Source organism: Durotheca rogersii (assembly GCF_024521655.1).
Source record: "Durotheca rogersii strain YMJ 92031201 chromosome Unknown GGS23scaffold_18, whole genome shotgun sequence".
Classification (NCBI taxonomy): domain Eukaryota; kingdom Fungi; phylum Ascomycota; class Sordariomycetes; order Xylariales; family Xylariaceae; genus Durotheca; species Durotheca rogersii.
Genome location: NW_026251249.1, coordinates 240,026 through 258,487, shown reverse-complemented (window position 1 = coordinate 258,487; position 18,462 = coordinate 240,026). Strand labels below are relative to the sequence as shown.

The 18,462-nt window shown below is 59.0% G+C and overlaps 5 protein-coding genes across 5 annotated transcripts; 3 read left to right on the top strand and 2 right to left on the bottom strand.

Annotated features, from left to right (window-relative positions):
• Positions 1–281: 281 nt before the first annotated feature.
• Positions 282–1,000, bottom strand: GGS23DRAFT_147813 (uncharacterized protein). Its single transcript, XM_051511326.1, has one exon. It carries the CDS (start codon positions 919–921, stop codon positions 436–438), a length of 486 nt encoding a protein of 161 aa, XP_051370067.1. The 5' UTR covers positions 922–1,000; the 3' UTR covers positions 282–435.
• A 2,632-nt stretch (positions 1,001–3,632) lies between these two features.
• GGS23DRAFT_147792 (K+/H+ antiporter 1) lies at positions 3,633–7,061 on the top strand. Its single transcript, XM_051511325.1, has 4 exons — positions 3,633–3,913; positions 3,990–4,731; positions 4,803–5,140; positions 5,195–7,061. The coding sequence occupies exons 1-4, from the start codon at positions 3,743–3,745 to the stop codon at positions 6,641–6,643; spliced, it is 2,700 nt and encodes an 899-aa protein (XP_051370066.1). The 5' UTR covers positions 3,633–3,742; the 3' UTR covers positions 6,644–7,061.
• A 3,305-nt stretch (positions 7,062–10,366) lies between these two features.
• On the bottom strand, positions 10,367–11,972 carry GGS23DRAFT_576465 (uncharacterized protein). The gene is made up of 2 exons (XM_051516855.1): positions 10,762–11,972; positions 10,367–10,616 (listed from the first exon to the last, which is right to left on the bottom strand). The coding sequence occupies exons 1-2, from the start codon at positions 11,289–11,291 to the stop codon at positions 10,403–10,405; spliced, it is 744 nt and encodes a 247-aa protein (XP_051370065.1). The 5' UTR covers positions 11,292–11,972; the 3' UTR covers positions 10,367–10,402.
• Positions 11,973–13,036: 1,064 nt separating this feature from the next.
• On the top strand, positions 13,037–14,010 carry GGS23DRAFT_576462 (uncharacterized protein). Its single transcript, XM_051516854.1, has one exon. It carries the CDS (start codon positions 13,177–13,179, stop codon positions 13,681–13,683), a length of 507 nt encoding a protein of 168 aa, XP_051370064.1. The 5' UTR covers positions 13,037–13,176; the 3' UTR covers positions 13,684–14,010.
• Positions 14,011–16,625: 2,615 nt separating this feature from the next.
• GGS23DRAFT_576457 (uncharacterized protein) lies at positions 16,626–18,462 on the top strand. Its single transcript, XM_051516853.1, has one exon. The coding sequence runs from the start codon at positions 17,335–17,337 to the stop codon at positions 18,061–18,063; it is 729 nt and encodes a 242-aa protein (XP_051370063.1). The 5' UTR covers positions 16,626–17,334; the 3' UTR covers positions 18,064–18,462.

Here is an 18,462-nt window from a genome sequence, read left to right as displayed (position 1 = left end):
GGCGCGTGAGGCGCGGGTTTGTCCGGGATGTCCGTCGCGGGCGAGAGATCCGGCGGAGCAGCGTACAGTCGCGTGGGAAAGCGCACGTCTCGGCGCGGCGCAGAGAACTGAATAACGGCGCGTGAGTCGCATGTGCTCGGCTCCGACGGCTGCGGAGGCGTGCTTGAGCATGTCGTCTTGGTAGGTAGCTCGGGTCGCTCCTATTCTGGAGTGTTACGACGCTCTATTCGATGGGTTCGTCCGCCGGGTAGGTATCTATATACTCTAGTAGGCTATACCTACCTGTGGTGTCACTACGAGGACCTGTTCGCGAGATGTCTACGTCCTTAATTCCGTCGAGACTTTTTCTCATCAGCATTGCCGCGCACGCGTGCACTTGTCTACGTCGTAAAGGACTGACTACGGCTCTGTTCGCTAGTTTCTAAAACCGCCTGCCTACCTGCTAATACGCAGGGCTGAGGCAGCAGCAGCATCTCCGGGCTTGACATTAGGGGGTACTGGCCTGCCCCCTTTGGAGGAGATGCCGGGTAGCGCAGGCAAATCGTCTTCTCGCTCGGTGGCCGCTGCGGCACCACGGAGCCACCAGACGTAGAGGCACGTCTCGCACGAAGGATGCATCTGCGTGCCTCCCCCTAGGTATTTATGTGTGCCACCGCGCTGGCGCCCATCGCAGGCTAGCCTCCCGCGATAGCCGCCGCAAATCGTCGATCGCGCTGCTGCGCAGCGATGCCGTGCGACGTCGCCGCGGTCGATCGCGCTGGTCGGCGCGCCCGCTCTCGCCGGACTCGGCGGCGAGCACGCATGAGAGATGCAGCCGCGAGAGATGACGACCAGAGAGAGAGAGAGAGAGAGAGAGAGAGAGAGAGAGAGAGGGGAAAACAGGGAGCCGGATCTAGACGCACGCATGCCTACGACTGTCATGACGGCTATCCACCCCGATGTAGGACATGTGATACCTAGTTGCACGAGGGGGGCTCCTCTCGCCGTCCTTGCCGTCGTCTTCGCTCTCCTTTTTTTTTTCCTCTTTCTGCTTTCCCCGCGTGGGGTAAGATGCTGAGGAGGGGTATGGCTGCTGCGACTTACCTACCTACCTATGTTCTGCGGCGAAAGGACAGCGCGGGAGATGGGCTGCTGAGGGTTGCAGCCGGAAGCGAGAGGCCGTCACATGGGGGCGTGGCCCCATCTCTCTCTCTCTCTCTCCTCCTGGCGAATCTGCTGGCCGGTTATGCGTAGTTTCGCTGCCGCGCCAGGCGACTGGCCAGGTCGTGCCCGCTGGCCGCCTACGGGGCCTTGGGCCTGCACTTGGCTTGGCTTGGCCTAGATCACATGGTGGTAGGGGGGGGGGGAAGGGGGGGATCGGAGGCGAGGACGATGGGTGGGCGGCGGACCGATCGCGTGTGTGTGTCTCGCCCTCGCGCGCTCACCGAGATTTATCTGGCACCACGCCGTTCGGGCGGCGAGGTCTGGATCGCGCGGCGGACGGCCTGGCGGGTTTCTGGTGGCGACGAGGACTGGCTCGCGCCCTGCCCCTCTCATTCCCCAGCCCCTCGACTAGCGAGGCACGCCCGGACACGATCCCCCTGGGTTGGCGACTTCTTGGTATGTTGGCGCAGGTGACGAGGAGGAGGCGGGAGGAGTTGCAATACCTCGCCTACGGATGTGTATATGTGAGGAGGTATGTACTCATAGGTATGTGGATGGGTATAGTACCTAAGGTAGGTAGGTTAGGTAATATAGGTGGGTATATTAGGTAACCCGAGACGGTGGGGATGCATGTGCTTGATACGAATAGGTACCTATAAAGAAGGTACACGGCCCAAGATACCAAGAGGTCGGTACGCAAACTAGTGGTAGGTAGGTATGTAAACCCCCAGGCCCGGCAGGTTTGGCACGCGTGCAGACCGCCGGAAGGATTAGAGAGGGAGGGTATTGAGGAGGCGATTGCTGGTTACCTAATCTAGGTAGTTCTGTTGAAGAAGTTTCCCAAAAATAGCCTCGGACAGTTACCTACCTAAGGTATGTAGACAGCTCGCTGACAACCTTACCGACCTACATACATATGTAGGTATGTAAGGCGGAGGTATACCTATATCTAAGCTATCATCTGCGGGATGGATCGATGCCGTCGTGCCGGCCTGTCATCGCCGCAGGGAGGCCGACGCATGCCAGCGATGGCGAATCGAGTATCGTCGGATGCGCGCTGCTGGCTCGTGATTCGGGTTCCCCCACACGCGTCTCGGCTCACCGTCAACTGCGACGGCATCCCCAACTCCTTAGCTGGCGTGCGCCAACCCGGCGGGACCCCCTAACGCTCTGCGCTCCCCTGCGCCCCGCCTTAGCGCTACCTATGTAACCCGTGCCCTTTTGCTACGATGTGCGGCAGACATGCCTTATACGTGTATACCTACATATATAGGTATGTAGATGGACACTAGATTGTTTCCCCACTCGACTATAACCTGCGAGCCCCCCCCCCCCCTTCCTCCTCCTCGCCTTTCTTTGTTGTCGTCGTCGTCGTTGTTTTGTCATTGTCGTTGGCGTGGGTCGTCGAATAATGGGCCGGTCCTAGCCGGCGCAGTCACCCACTTAGGTCTCTCTCTCGCTTCCCCCCCCCCCCCCCCCTCCCTACCTACTGCTGACCTGAGTCGATGTGATGTCCGGATATCTCGACGCGAGCCGGCGCTTATTGGACCGCTTTCGGGTTTTCATTTGCGCTGGTATGGCTGAGGGAATGTCGGTAGGATGCGGGAGTAAGCAGTGAGCGGCGGCGATGGGGAGCCGGTTCGAAACTAGCAAGATGCGTGTACTCTGAATGTGTTTCGCCTCGCCCGGGTACGTGCTGGGGGCGCCGAGAATGCCCCGTTGCGTCGGGTACCGTGGCCGGCGAGTATACTTGCGATATACCTACCTCGCCATATCTGCTTTATCACGTAGGCCCTGCGCACACGTCAGGTGCACCATATTATATGTAGGTAGGTAGCACAACGCAATAGGGCGCGTCCGTGGTGGTTCAGCGCCCTGAACGTTGGTGCCATGGGTGTACCCATCACCGAGACGGCCTCAGGTACCTACCTACCTACCTAACATAGCCGCACCGCTGCCTGCTAACTCTCTCCCCGCCTTTGCTGCTATACGGCCTGTACTGCCATACGGCCTGTACTGCCCACCTACGTTATACTACGTATAGGTATGTGTGGGTACCTAACTACCCTGGTAGACCTAACTAACTGATCTGCCTACCTCCCATGTACCGTGACGTGGTATTATAGCCTGCCATCGGCTTCCTTCAAGGGTCCCCCCCCCCCCCCTCCCCAGAAATGAGTGGATCCTCCTTGGTCTTCTGTGAGAACCACCAAGAAACACCATCCATACCCGCTCTCTTCTTCCTCCCCTTCTCTCTTCATCAACAACATCGCCAGCTCTTTCTTCCCTTCCCCCCCTCCTCCTCCTTCCCTTCTCTCTTCTCTCTTCTTCTTGTCCCCATATAGGTATATATCCTCTATGTCGGCGGCATCGTTCTGAGCACCTGCCGCTACAGCCCGCGCTTGCGACTCGCCTCTTCTTCGGCGACAAGTCGAATTCGCATTCGCCCGCGCTGCCGGTCTTACTCCCGCTGCTGTCGCCTGTCACCTTGCCCCGATAGCAGCTTGCTGGGGCTGGTTGAAATCCGCACCCCGTAGTTCTAGCCGCCGGCCCTCCGTTGCTCGGTCGACCGGCCGCAGAGGATACGTCGGAGCCCGCCATGGCTTCTCTCGTCGCCACGGCGACGGAGACGCTGTTGTCGACGGTCACCGTGACCGTCGGTACGGCTGCCGCCGCCGCCACCGGCCCCCCTCCGCAAGGCGGCATCTTGGAGGGGGTTATGCCGAATGCCTTCATCGCGTCGAACCCGATCCAGCTCTTCATCATTCAGGTACGTCGTGGTGCCGCAGGAGCCCCGCCTCCCTTTCTCACCTCGCGCTCTCCGCTCACCTTGGCAACCCGCTCAGGCCGGCATCATCATCATCCTCTGCAGGCTCCTCTATTATCCCTTGTCCTTCTTCGGTCAGCCTCGCGTTATCGCCGAGGTGGTTGGCGGTATCATCCTCGGCCCCTCCGTTCTAGCCCGCATCCCGGGCTTTCAGGCGGCCATATTTCCCACCGAATCTATGCCTGTCCTGAACAATGCGGCCAACATCGGTCTCGTCTTGTTCCTCTTCCTCATCGGCCTCGAGGTCGATATCCGCCTGTTCACTTCCAATTGGCGCGTCGCGTTGAGCGTGGGCCTGGCCGGTATGATTCTGCCCTTCGGCCTGGGTTGCGGCATCGCCTACGGCCTGTACTACCAGTTCAAGGACGAACCCAACACCGTCCAGATTGACTTTGGTGTCTATGCGCTCTTCATCGGTACCGCCCTCGCCATCACCGCGTTCCCCGTGCTCTGTCGTATCCTCTCTGAGCTTAACCTGCTGGGCACGCCGGTGGGCGTTACCGTCCTGGCTGCTGGCGTCGGAAACGACGTGGTGGGCTGGATTCTGCTCGCGCTCTGCGTTGCCCTCGTCAACAACGCCAACGGATTGGCTGCGCTTTGGGTTCTTCTCGTCGCCGTAGGTTGGGTGCTCTTTCTCGTTTTTGCCGTGAAGCCGCTCTTTCACTGGGCCTTGAGGAAGACGGGCAGCATCCAGAATGGCCCAACCCAGGCCATGGTTGGCGTCACCATCCTCCTCGTCCTCGTTTCGTCTTGGTTCACCAGTAAGCCGTCTTCTCCCTCCACGAAAAGAACCAGTACCCGGCGAGCTAACGGATCTCTCCCTACTCTTTAGGCATCATCGGTGTGCACGCCATTTTCGGCGCATTCTTGGTCGGCTTGATTTGCCCCCACGATGGCGGTTTCGCCATCCACGTCACCGAAAAGATCGAGGATTTGGTCACCGTCCTCTTCCTGCCCCTTTACTTCGCTCTTTCCGGGTTGAGTACGGATTTGGGCCTCCTCAATGACGGAATTACTTGGGGCTACGTTGTCGGCGTCATCGCCGTTGCTTTCACCGGTAAGATCGTTGGTGGCACGTTGGCTGCGAGAGCGATGAAATTGGTTTGGAGAGAGAGTTTAACGATAGGTGTCTTGATGAGTTGTAAGGGCTTGGTGGAACTCATCGTCCTGGTACGTTGGTGGTTCGTTGAGATGTCGGCAATGAAAATACTAATGAGCCTATAGAACATCGGCCTTCAGGCAAGAATATTGTCGCAGAAGACATTCACCATGTTCGTCGTCATGGCGCTAGTAACTACTGTTAGCACGACACCTCTCACCAAATGGCTCTACCCCCCGTGGTACCAGAAGAAGCTCGAGCAGTGGAAGCGGGGTGAGATCGATTGGGATGGGAAACCGTTGCAGGACCCATCTCAGCCCGGCCCCTTAGCTCAGATCCAAAACGCCGAGATCCGTCGCCTCCTCGTATATCTTCGCCTGGATAGTCTTCCGAGTCTCTTCACATTTATGTCTCTTCTAGGCGACGACAAGGCGACGCCCAGGGACGAGAAGGCTCAAAACCCGGCTCCTGAAGAGGACCCCTCCCAGCCTCCGCTTTCTCAAACGCGGCGACCCCTAGAGGCTCACGCTTTACGTATCCTGGAGCTGACCGACCGCACGTCGTCCGTGATGAAATCTACCGAGGGCGATGACTATTCTCGACGGGACCCTGTCGTCAACGCGTTCAGGACGTTCTCCCAGCTGCACGATGTGGCCATTTCGAGCAGCGTCATCATCGCTCCCGAGGACTCGTACGCTCGCACCGTTGTGGATCAGGCTTCGACCCAGGAATCAGACTTTGTGCTGATTCCCTGGAGCGAAGTCGGGAGCAATACCGAGGATCAATCCATCCCGCATAGGGTCTCCTCGGAAGACCGATTTTCTGGAAAGTCGCACCTCGAGTTCATCCGGCAATCGCTAACGACGGCCGTCTGCGACACGGGAATCTTTATCGGCAACAGGTTCGGTGGCACTACGTCGAGTAGCACGGGCCGCCCACCGCTTCCCCGGACTATCAGCCAGGTCTCGATGCGCAGCCAAAGAGAGGCTGTTCTGCCACCTCTCGTCGACAAGTCCCATCACGTTTTCTTCCCTTACGTCGGAGGTGTCGATGACCGAGCTGCCCTACGCTTCGTCCTTCAGCTTGCTAAGAACAGACTCATCACGGCCACGATTGCCAACTTGCGCTTCTCCCAGAATGGCAACCGAGGTTCGGCCGTCTCGGAGGGCGACATGGCCCCTGCTTCGCCGGTATCGTCCGTTTCTAAGGGCGCCATAAACACCGAGGTCACGGCAGAAGATATAACCCTGATAGCTTCTCTGAAAGCCAATTTGCCTACCGAGCTAGCTAGTCGTGTAAATTTTGTCGACCTCTCCGTCTCTAACAGCTCCGTGGTCGAGGAGGTGACAAAACTTGCCAAGGACACGGTCGGCAAGAACTCGCTGAACGCAGGGGATGTCGTAATCGTTGGGCGTCGACACCCCCGCCTCCCCGTTGAAGCGCGCACGTTGGATCAGAGCAACACAGAGTACGATGTGCAAAAGACGATAGGGGTCTTCGGGCAGGTTTTGGCCATGGGCGACGTACGGGCCAGCGTTCTGGTTATTCAGGCTGGGAACTCGGGGTCCGAGTAACAATTTTGACGAATTTTGACGAAGGATTACGGATGATGATGGTGGTGGTTGGTGATGGCTTAACGATTCAAATACCAGGAGTCTCGGTCTGATTCCCAGGTTGTCCTGCATTGCTTAATCCTCGCGGTACAGGCGGGGTGGGTTGCTCGTACGCGTCTCCCGCGCCTGGCAAACGAGGATGTATATATATATATATATCACTCAGTAACGGCTTTTAGATAAAGCGGGCACAGCTGAGGTTTGGATATCTAGATATCACGCATGAAACACGTATATTCGAGATGGGACTGCTTCTTGGTGCTCTGATGGCCGTTTACCTCTAGGTATTGACGATGACCATATAATGATTAGATGCTTAGGTGGTTAAACAGCAACAGTACTGGGAACACACACACATGTATATGCCTGGGCTATCGAGTCATCTGCTGTATGTGATTTTCCGCCCCTTAGTCTCGCCAACCCGTCCGCCGCCCCATCTCCTCCCACCCCCTTCCTCTCGGCCTCGTCCGCCTGCCTACTCGCTCACAGGGCGGGACGTGGTGCTGATAGGGGAGAGACGGGCGGGCGAATGGGCTCACCGACCGAGGTCGAGAGAGGAGGCTCCAACAGCGGAACACCCCCGAACGCGGCTCGGCATCGGCCTGGTCTGGCGGGGGGGGAGGTTTAGGGAGCCGAAGGGAGTCGTAAGGAGGTGAACAGGAACGGGGGGAAGGTGGGCTTGGGCTCGACTCGGGAGAAGGGGGGAGGGATGCCGTGTGAGTTGGGTAGGGTAGAGCGGGGCGGAGGGGTGAAGAGGTAAGGAGGTAAGGAGGAGGCGGGACGAGGGCTCTACAGGCTGAGAATGAGGGCTTCCGCCCACGCGTGCCGGGAGTTCGTACTCTAGACTAATACTACTGCTGCTGCTGCTGCTGCTGCTGCTGTCGCTACTGCCACTCCTACTACTACTACGACCATATCCCGTAGAGAATCCCACCTACATAACCCTCCGCAGCCCACGAGGGAAACGCAAGCGCCAGCGTTTTTACGTGACATACCATCACCACCACTCGTTGCCGACCTCGGCACCGCCCTCGGCCCGTCGCGCCGGTGGGGCCCGAGAAGTCGCTGTTGCCGCGGACGAAGCAGTTCTAGGGAAGGGCAGACGGGACAGCCGCGGTGCCGCCTCCGCCACGCCGCGCCGCGTCTTCCTGCCTTCCCGCCCGGGACGGCGCCGGACGGCGATGGGGAGGGCGGGGGCTATATGGGGGGCTTACGGACGAGCGAGGGGTGCCGGGGAGTCTAGGGTAGAGCAGGGAGAGGCAGGTGTGTATCGTACGGCGGCTCTCTGGCTGGGCTTGGAGGCGCCGTCGGACGGGGTCTTGGACTAAGGGGGCCGTGGCTACCCCCTTTTTTTTTTTCCTTATTGTGTTTTGGGGGGGCTGTGTGAGAGGAGAGGCGGAAGCCAGAGCAAGAAGGGGGTATCTAGGCATGTCCGTACATACGCACAATGTAGCATTGTGGGAGAGGTGTGAGGTGGAAGGGTAGGTACCTATGTGCATAGGGGGCGAGGGGGGATGCTACGGCTTTCCTTTGCTCGCCTGGGAGGTGATCTTCACGGCGAGGGCAGAAGACGCTGAGGATGGGTGGGTTGATGGGGGGTGGGTGACGGCATGACGGAAGTAGCTGAGATCGAAGTAGAAGCTGCTTATATATATTGCTGTTTGTCGTCGTGGAGAGGGGAATGCCCTCCCCCTTCCCCCCTCCACGCTCCCCCATCTCCTTATCTAGCCTCATACGTTGTTTCCCGTCCTCTCCTGTGCTACATGGAACCATATTCTGGGAACAGAACGGCGGATGTGCCCAAGTGGAGGGTCAGTAGCTAAAGGGATGGGTTGGCGAGTAAGGAGGGAGGGAGGGAGCGGTATGGGTATGTGTATAGATCGATGGGTGGATAGGGGAGATGTATGTGACGGATAGCGACATAGCGGGATGAGAGGCACGGCAGCATGTGTCTATTTCCCTGCATTGCTACTCTTCGCTCACGATTCTTTTCCTGTTGTCTAATCAAGCCGGTGTATTTATTATATATGATTACTCTCTTCCGCCCACTTTCTCCTTCCCGCCCCCTCATGCTCTCTCCTCTTACCAAGTGGAACTATATATCAGAAAAAAGCGACATATTGCCCAACTGAGCTAACTACTAATGCCACTGCTATGCCCTTTGTCACGCAGGGAACTCTATCTATACAAGCCTATGTCTACAGGTCGTAGAATGTAGGCGTCTACACTTTACGCAACGCCCTTTCTTAACCTCTAGAGCCGGTAGAAAGATAGTCAAACCCCCCTTGTCCAAGCCAACTGTCTGTCAGTTCACGTCTCGGTCTCTATCCACTGATATGTCTCTCTTCCAGTAACCAGACCTTGGGCTTATCATGGGTCGGTGCGTGTATCTCCCTGCCTCTACCTACCTCTCTGCTTCGTCAGTTCGGAATCTTTACGTGCGGATGGTTACGATCCCTACCTTGAACACATAGGCATCGTATAGTTACACATCTGCATACGTCTGCTGCCCAGCTGTCGTTGACAGGGTAGCAATGTTGAGGACGAGCAAATACGTCGTATCTGCCAACAGTGGCCCCCCCCAAGGCACCCACAGACAGATCCATTTCTCCGTTTAGCGCTGTCCCTGTTCCTTTAGCACGTGCGATGGTAGCATCGCCGATCTGCACACTGTTCCATCTCACGGGGCTAGGAAGAGACAAATTAGCACAGCATCGACGATGCCGCCGGCAGCGAATAGTACCTAATCTGTGTGAAACCAGCTGTTCTCGAAGCTGGACACATCCGATGTCATGCACCTTTCGTATATACCTGGTCGTATCTGTCTTGGTCGCTACCACCTTTACTAGGGCAGCATACCTACGTATAACTGCACGGCCCCTTTGTTGACTCTGCTCCCCCCCCGTTCTCTCCCTCCTATTACATGCAATGGCTGGCTATACTCGACCGTGCCGTACCTACTACTAGTCCTGGCGCGTTGGCATACATGGTTCTCCTCCCCAATCCCCTAGGAGATTTTCTCGGGACCGAGGAAGAAACCCAGCTCTTCTATATATGGGACGGTAGGGCTCAGAGGCTGCTGGTTGTATAGTAGGTATGCCGCACGCACGTTTTACAACAAGTCATCCTCCACGCCCCCCCGCCCCCCCCCCCTTGACTATATACTATCCAAGCGTACAATTCTGGCTCGCCTTGGGTTTAATTGCCGGATCCTCATGCTACCGTGCCCATCGACCTCATCTGCGACTCGTGGTTCTTCTTCACCTTCTTCCCCGGGTACGCCAAGCCGACCATGCTCTAGCCTGGCCTCGCCGCCTTATCGTGCACCACACCGATTCTTCCTTCGTCTCGATCTCTGCCACCGAACCTGGGTGCGCTGAAGGAATCTACACACACATGCGCACGTAGTTTCATCAGCAGCCACCCCTCCCCCTCCGCAGAAACGTCCTCGGAGCCGGGCGGGAGGAAGGATGGATGGCAGAGGAGAGGTGGTGGCGGGGAGGGGGGAGGGGGGGGCGGGCGAGAGAATCCTACGGGATCGAAGAAATGCACGCGCACGCGCACGCGCACCACAGGCGCCCACAGGTCAATCAATGCGATACTTAGTCTCGCGCAGCGGCGAGGAGAGAACCGCTGCTCGAATCCCTCCGTCCCACCCCCTTTTCGGCCCCCCTCCTCGACTCGGCCCAACTGACCTGCCGAGCGAACAGCCCTAGCGCCCTAGCGAGAGCCAGCCACGGTACCCAGCGAGGAATGACCTGATCTAGGTCCCATGTCTAGAGGCCACATGGGTAGATAGCGCCGCGATCCTCCCAGGGCCGTACTCCGCGCACGGTATACAACTCGCGAGGAGGTCGGCGCCCGGCTCGATGCCAACGCGTGGAGCGTACGTAAGGGGAGGCACGGGAGATTCGAATCCCGACAGACGCGATTTCTAGGAGCCACGGGCGTGTGTTTAGTGATGCTGCCATTGCCGCAGGTATCTGGGGATCCTGGGCAGACTCGGCCGTGGTCTCGGGCGGTTGCCGCTGCTGCTGCTGTGATAACTGCGGCAGCTGGCGGTGAACCTGGCAACTCACCTCGTCTTCACTAGTGAACCAGCTAACTCTGTGCCTAGGTGGCTAGATGTCTTGTGTAGTGGCTGGGGTTTGCAACTCTCGACGTCTCCTCCGTCCTCTCGCCGCCGTTGGTTATGTTCTCGGCCAGCTAGCCCCACGGCCCGCCCCCAACATGTCTTCCTGTTCCTCACGTATCCCTCGTCCTCCTTTTCCCTCCCGTGCCCTGGCCCAGTCTCGGATTCCCCTCTCCCTTCTTGTCTGCCACTCCCCGTAGCGTCCTCTCTCCCGACGTATCCGCCAACGAGTCTGCCGTGTCGCAAGCACCGCGCGTTGCGCCCGCCAGGCGAGTCCCCGAGTCGTATGCTACGCGTCGAGCTTGCTGTGCCTATGGGAAAGATCTCACCCACTTCCTGAAACAATGCCAGCGTCCGTAAGCCGCCGCCGCCGCCGCATGCGTACACGTACACGTGTGCAGGAGCCGCACGTGGCCCGCCTTGCTTACTACCACCCCTGACGTTCCCGGGCGTGCGGTTCTCTCCGTCTCCATCCATCGACTATCTCTATCTACCCGTCTACCTATACCCAACCCACCTGCCTAGCCCACTGAGCCCCCGACGTTATGCGGAAAGGAACCCCTCCGCGGCAACCTCGAGATCCCCCGTCTCGATACGCACCGCGAGTAGGTAGGCGGGTAGGCGGGTAGACGGGCAGGAAGGATAGAGCGGGAAGGGAGGATAGAGCGGAAAGGGCGTAGACGGGGAGATAGACGGGTAGGTAAGCGGTGCGCGGACAGGCAGACAATAGTATGCCGGCAAGAACGGCAACAGGACGGCAGTAGACGGGCGGAGAGATTCCTCCTCAGACTACGCCCGCCCATCCCCCTTTCCTTGCTCCTCCCGAAGCCCAGTTCCGCGCCTCGGCGGACCCCATCTTGCCCAACCCAACCCAACCCTAACCCAGGGGCCGTTATCCAGCGGGCGCTTGTGTAGCCTTTCCCAGCTGCCGGGCTAGGTCTCTGACATATCTGACCGCTTGCCAAGCCGACGGGAAGCGAAGGGGGGGGGCGAAGCTAGGAATAGGGCTCCGGGAAGAGCAAGCGGGGTGAGGGGACGGGGGCGGCGGCTCGCGGACGGGCAACCCGGCCACGCAGCGCGCGAGCAGTATGTCGGGCTGCTCATCTAGATATACATTGCTTCTCCCCGGCGCACACCCCTAGCTAGACGCGTAGACCAGCAGGCGCGGCCGGCCTCTCTCTCTCTCTCTCTCTCTCTGCTCCTCTCCGCTCCCGCGCCCGTCCCCCCCCCATCCCATCGCCGGCGTCCCAGGCCCGAGAGCGGACAGACGGGCAGATGTGGCTACGGATGAAGACGGGAGCGGGGACGGAAGGGGGGGTGGCCTGCGCGATCGCATTTCTACGTGCGGCGGCGGACGGACCGGCAAATCGGCGGATGGGGTGGGAGGCGGTGGCAGCGCGCGCGCACGCACGCATGCCCTCGCCTACAACACGGCGCGGCAGGCGTAAGAGCAGCGGCAGCCGTCCGCGCCAGGAACACGGGGTCTACGGCCGGCGGCCCGGCGCCCGCTTGGGAGGGAGAGAGAGGTATAGTGTAGACGCAGATCCCAACCGCGAACGGAGAGCTGGGGCGGGCAATTCACGCGGGCACGCGGGCTCTGGGGTGCTCGCAGCGCGGATTCCCCGTCGCCCGGCCCGTCCGGCCGCAGGTACCTCTCTCGCTGTGCGTGGCTCTCTAGATACTCCGTCCGTCGTCCGCGCGCGCCTGCGTGTCCGCCGGCTTGCGGTGCTACACTGCGCGGTGCTATGCTATGCCTACGGTGCTACGCCGGGCTGCGCGCATACGACATCGCGCGGGGCGCCGCAGGAATACATATGTACCTCCATGGCGGCGACTGGCCGGGGAGGATGCAGGCATTCTTCGTATCCTCCTTCTCCCTAGCGCCCTCAGCCCATTGCTGCTACGCTCTTTTAATAGGTATGTAGGTAGGTAGGTAGGGAGGGAGGAAGGTAGGCAGGCTGGTCACCGCTCACTCGCGCACCCTGCATCGGGGTTGCGAGGATCCCTCCTCTCTTCCCCTCTTATTCCCTTCTTACCGTGTCGTTATCCCTCATCCCTTAAGGGAAGGGGGGAAAGAAGAGTCGACGACGTATTGTTGCTGGCGGAAAGACGGGACAGGGCAGGATGGGATGGTGTTGGGTTGGGACGCCGGAGATCCTAGCCTGGCTGGCACGCGCATCGTAAAGAAGGCCGGGTCTTCCCCATCACCCCCGCCCACTCCCCCCTAAATGTCGAAGCGCCGCCCCCTTCTCTCGCTTTTGTTTTTTCGCCCCCAAGGGCGACGGGGGGAACGAATGGGCTGGAGAATCAAAATGAGAGACATAGAGAGAGAGAGAGGGAGTAAGAGAAAGCGAGTGAGTGAATGAGGGAAAGAAAGAGAGAAAACGGATGCTCATACTTACGTTGCCTCTTCGTGTTCCCCTTCGTGTTCCTCCTCCTCTCGTCCTCGTGTAACACCCGTCCCGTCTCCGCGCGCGTGCAAGCGCCGCCTACGCTACACAGGCAGAGAGAGAATGGGGGGGAAGGGGGACGGAAACGGATGGAGAGATATGGGTTGGGCACGTTGCATGCCCAGGCCGGGCGACAACATCCTTGCGATGCATCCGTACACGGACGGGGGCCCGTCCAGATGCACACATGCCTCTTCTTCTTTTCGAGCGTCGCACCGCATCCCCCATTCCCCCTTTCGGTCCTCGGTAGCCCGCCGTGTGTCTCGTCTCGTCTCGTCCCTGGTGCTGTCTCTCTCGCCTTGGCTTGTCCTACCTACTTACTGGCTTGCCGACCTGCCTCCCTGGCCGGTTACGTCTACGGTTGTACCCGGTCACCACCCGTACGCGCGCGACCTGCCCAGGCCTGGCGCCAGAGTTGACAAAGTCCCCATCCCTTCCCCCCCCCCGAGACCCGCTCGGCGCCGAGCTGCTTGCGCCGCGTGTTTCTCGCCAAAGTTGGAACCGGCATTGCGGCTACCGCGAGCCTTGTTGTTCTTCTCGTTTCTCGTCTGGCTCGACCTGACCTGACTTGCCCTGACCTGGCCGTCTCGGATCCTTCATTCCATCCCCGTCCGATGCTCCCCAATGTAGGAATTGTCCGAGGGCGAGCGTCGCGTGGGTGGGCCGTATGTCTCTCGCTCTCGCTCTCGCTCTCGCTCTCTCACTCTCAATCCCTCCCCCCCCCTTTCCCCCCAACGCCGTGTACCAAGAACGGGCGGACGCGGCCTTGCGAAGCGAGGAATCTTCTTTTCTCCTTCTAGCCTGCTGCTCATCGCGAGACAATATGACGGTGAGACAATGAATGAGCCTCACTTCCTTCTCCTCCCTCTCCTCTTCTCTCTTCTTCTCTCTCGGTGAACGGGACTGGGGTGAGGGCTGAGGACGCTCCGCCCACGACAAGTCGCACCGTGATACCGCCGAAGGGACTCTTCTAGGCGCGAGGCTTGCGACAGTACATAGACAGCCAGGTAGGCTAGTTGTTTGGAAGATTTACCCCACGAGAACCTGTATTTCTGGGTGTCTCCCACGAGCCAGCCATCGAACGCCCTGGGGCAAAGTGAACGAGAGGGGGGGCGTCTGCACCGCCAGGAACCAACGGATGGCCTGGGGCGACCTCGGATCTGAGACCTCGATTGGCAGCATGATCCCACCTTTGCATCTCGTTTCGAGCCCCAGCTCTACGAAGTACACTACGCCGGCAAGCCCACATGCGTGCAAGACACGCTATTTCGTACCGCGGCCTCATCATGGGGTGTGTAGGCCGAGTAACACGGTCGATTATTGTCTGTTAGGTCGGCTGGCGAAAAACCGAAGAAAGAAAAAAGAGAGAGACATCCCTAGGCATCGACGATAGTGTCGTGTGGCTGCAGGTGACGAAACAACCCCTCCCCTTCACTCTATTCGCCCACACGTTTTGCTGCCTCGTCTCCAGCCTCTCCCCGCTCGTTGCTCTTTACTAGGTAGAACATCCACCCTCGCTCTCGGTTCGAGTACTGTGCCTCACGCCCTAATTTGCCATTCTCGTAATCAAAAGGAAGCCGACGTTCCAGGAATGGGACAACAACCCCCCCCCCCCCCCGGAGCCACCCGACGAGGCCGGTCCTGTCTCGTATGCTCCTACGCAGCGTTGAATTGGATTGGCCTAGCATTCAGAATTGGGACTGTTGTCTTGTTTCGGCAACAATTTTCGACGCTACCCAATTAGACCCGGCATACCTGGAGATGGGATATTTGACCGATCCATCGTCGGAGACGAGTTATAGTACATGCTATCCTGAAAAAGTCTAAGGGCGAGGGGGGGGGGGACGGGGAGGGATCAGAAATGGGCACCCATGAACACTCAGTTGGGGCCGTAACGGTGCGAGAGAAAAAAAATAGAGACGGAGATCCTGAGACCGGCCAGCCGTCAACACGCCATGATGAAGGGTGATGTCACTCTAGTTTTCAGCTGACATGGTGTGCGGCCCGTGACCTGTAGGCGCCGACAACACTGGCGACTCAGGCCATCAGTATCTGTCACCCATATCCGTGTTCGCCTACATGGTAGCTGTTTACGGGTGCCGAGGGCGCGCTACTGTGTATATCGCGCAGTGGCTTTTTGGGGCTCTGTCTGTGGGTATGGATGGATGCCTATGTATGCACGTACCTCGTCTCGATGGAGAGGAGAGAAAAAGAAAGAAAAAAAGAAAAAAAGAGAGGCGGAAAGATTAAACACGAAAAGAGGGTTCTGACAATGATCCTTGTGGTTGGTCCTCGGGTTCGATGGCGATGCTAGGGGCGCGGCATTCGAGCTGTAAACCCCATATGGATCAAACCACAGATGGATCGAGCATTCTACCATGCTGGTGGTTGTAGGCGATGATACCAATCCGAGCACGCACGGGGCCAAGAGCTGAAAGGCCCTTGCGCAGGATTGCGATTGGATCGTGGGTACGACGGAGAAATTGCCAGACTTTGGGCCCTAGGAGAGGTACAGTGCCGTCGACAGTACGGGTTCCCAAAACGAAGGGGTCGTGAGGTATAAGCGACGGACGTATAAGCGAGTATCGCTTCGCAGATAGTGATCGTCAATGGGGATAGCCTACGCCAGGGGAGAGGGGTCGAGGGGGGGCTTTCATCGTCGACGCTTTCCGGAATCGTTTCCATGCCGAAGCCACCACGTAGCCCTATCGACGAATCGGACAGTATGTAAAACGCGACGAACCCGCCAAGATGGTAAAGATGGTACGCACGTCCACCGGCGAGTTGTAAACGACCCGAGCGCCCGCTGCCTGTAGGTTATTGTTGAGGAAAACAAGGGGGCCCAGGATCGCGTTCCTCCGCCTACTGTCCCGCAGCGGCTACCAGCGCGCTCCTTGTCTCGTTTTATTACCTACTCACCGACGGCTCCACGTGGGAATTCCGACCACGCCGGACTGGCGGTTCGGACCGAGCTGACGGTGATCGCGTTTCAAAAAATGGGCAGAAGCGAACTAACGGATATCAACAAGGCTCGTCCCCTCGCCACATACCTCGATGCGATATCTGCGGAGGACGTCGCTAAGAGGCCAGGATGCCCCAACGAAGATGAGAAATCCATAGACCCTCCCCCCTAAGGCTGCCACCAGGAAGAAATTAGGACATCCGCAACATGAGGTCGTCGGTCAATACGAGACCACGACGTGCCATGCGTATGTATGGACATCTAGCACATATGCTAAACGTTGCACGTCTGTCTAGAACCGGACCAGGGAGCCCGGGACGTGCGATTCTAGTAGCCAATGTCCATGTCTGCGTTTATAGCACTACGTGTGTACGATTCAGCAGAGCAAGAGATGCACACATGATCCCTGGAGAGCAGGCCATGCGTCACAGGAGAAGGCCGTCCATGTGAGGATCTGAAGGTCTAGACGCTGCTAACCGACCCTTCGCCCCTCCTCCCCCCCTTCGAGGGCGCACTCCTTCGACGCCACGACGATAAGGACGGCCGCGACGTATGTACCAAGTCGGACGCGGACCCGCGTGAGCCCATCGACGTGGGGTTCTGCGCCCGCGCAGTAGACACGGCAATTAAGCCCCAGGTGAGGCCATAACATGGGCATAGTCGTCATGCTGCACATGCTCTGCCCGGTGCTCTTCGTCGTAGGCAGACAGAGCGACGAGGGCCCAGGCAAGGTCTAGACCCGGCGGCGGCATGAGCCACACGGGGCTATCGCTAGAAACCGGCAAAAGACTAGGTGCAGGCCGCCCCTACGTAGATAGCAATGCTGCATGGCCTCGCGGAGTCCTCGTCCTTACCCGCGGTCCCCATCTTCGTTCTCGCCGTCGTCCCCAATCCTCGCCGGCTTTACTAGCGAGCCTGTAATGGAGGTCTGCTCACTTCTCCGAGACGACAAGCTTGTGCGACGGGCAGCCGATGATGGACTGCGACAGTTACGATTCAACCAACTCTCACGCGCCGGCAGAAAGAGGGCTGGGGGAGGAACGGGGGGGGAAGGGAACCTCCCTCGATCCAATTAGGCATCTAGGATATACGTAGGTAAGTAGGCACAATGCACGCCAGATACGGAGGCTGCTGGATCTCCAGAGGCAGCCCTGGTTGTCGCGGAACCGGCGCCGCTCTAACGCTTCACCACGCACATACCGTGAGTGGCCAAATCTATGTGGACATGTTGTATGTAGGCACACATGCCGTCCTTTTCTTGTGGCAAGTACACATACGGACGTGGGGTGTGTATGCGCAGTACATATCGGCTGTGCGGACTTACGGGTTCTGTCGGCACTGTGCCTCAAGAGTGGCAGTAGCAATAGCAGTAGCCGTCGGAGTAGTGTCGCAATTATGCATCGCTCGTTTGTGCGTGCCGTCGGCTGCAGATTTCACGCGCTCTCACTCTCTCGCGGCGGGCGGCTCCATGGCGGGGACGACGTCGAGGACGGGCAGCCATGGCCATCGTGGCTTTGCCCAACGTCGGCAACCCAGGGTTGCGACCGAAGACGGCCGGCGCGGCGGCTCTGCGGTGTTTGGATCCAACCCAGAGGAGGGGAGGGCGTCAGCTGAAGAAAAGCTCGGCAGTGACGTCGCTGTGGTGCACCGAGACGCGAAAGAGCGGAAGCGGTTGAGCCAGCCATGGTTTCACAGGGCCAGCAGTAGCGGTGGAGGTGTCGGCGAGGTGGGATGGCTCGACGGTATTTGCTGGCGCGCCCGACGAAAGGCACAGGAGGGCAGTCATGGGAACGGAGGATTGGTGACCTGGACGGCTGGGCGGCTGAGAAGGCGGTAAGTCAAAAGGTTTGTGTTGCGTCGAGCTGTCACGGATGCATATAGGCTGTGATGCGCGATGCAGAATGCGAAAATACATGCGGAAGCCGGGCTGTCGGCCTTCTCTGCTCGACAGCGTCTTGCATCGGGCGTCGCCAGAGGATACGAGGGGTTTGCATGGGCGGGTAGGGATCCATGGGACGATTCATCATCCCAGAGTGGGCGAGGTGCCACCTCTCGATGAGGCTCAAACGAGCGAGAGGAGGGGAGGGGAGGGGAAGGGAGACAGAGGACAGCAGCAGCAGCAGCAGCAGCACGAGGAGAGGTGGGAAGAGGTGACAAAATGCGTCTTGCGTTACTCCCAGGGAGCGAGAGCGCGTCAAGCGTGGACGGTGATGAGAATGGCGATGGTAAAGTGGTG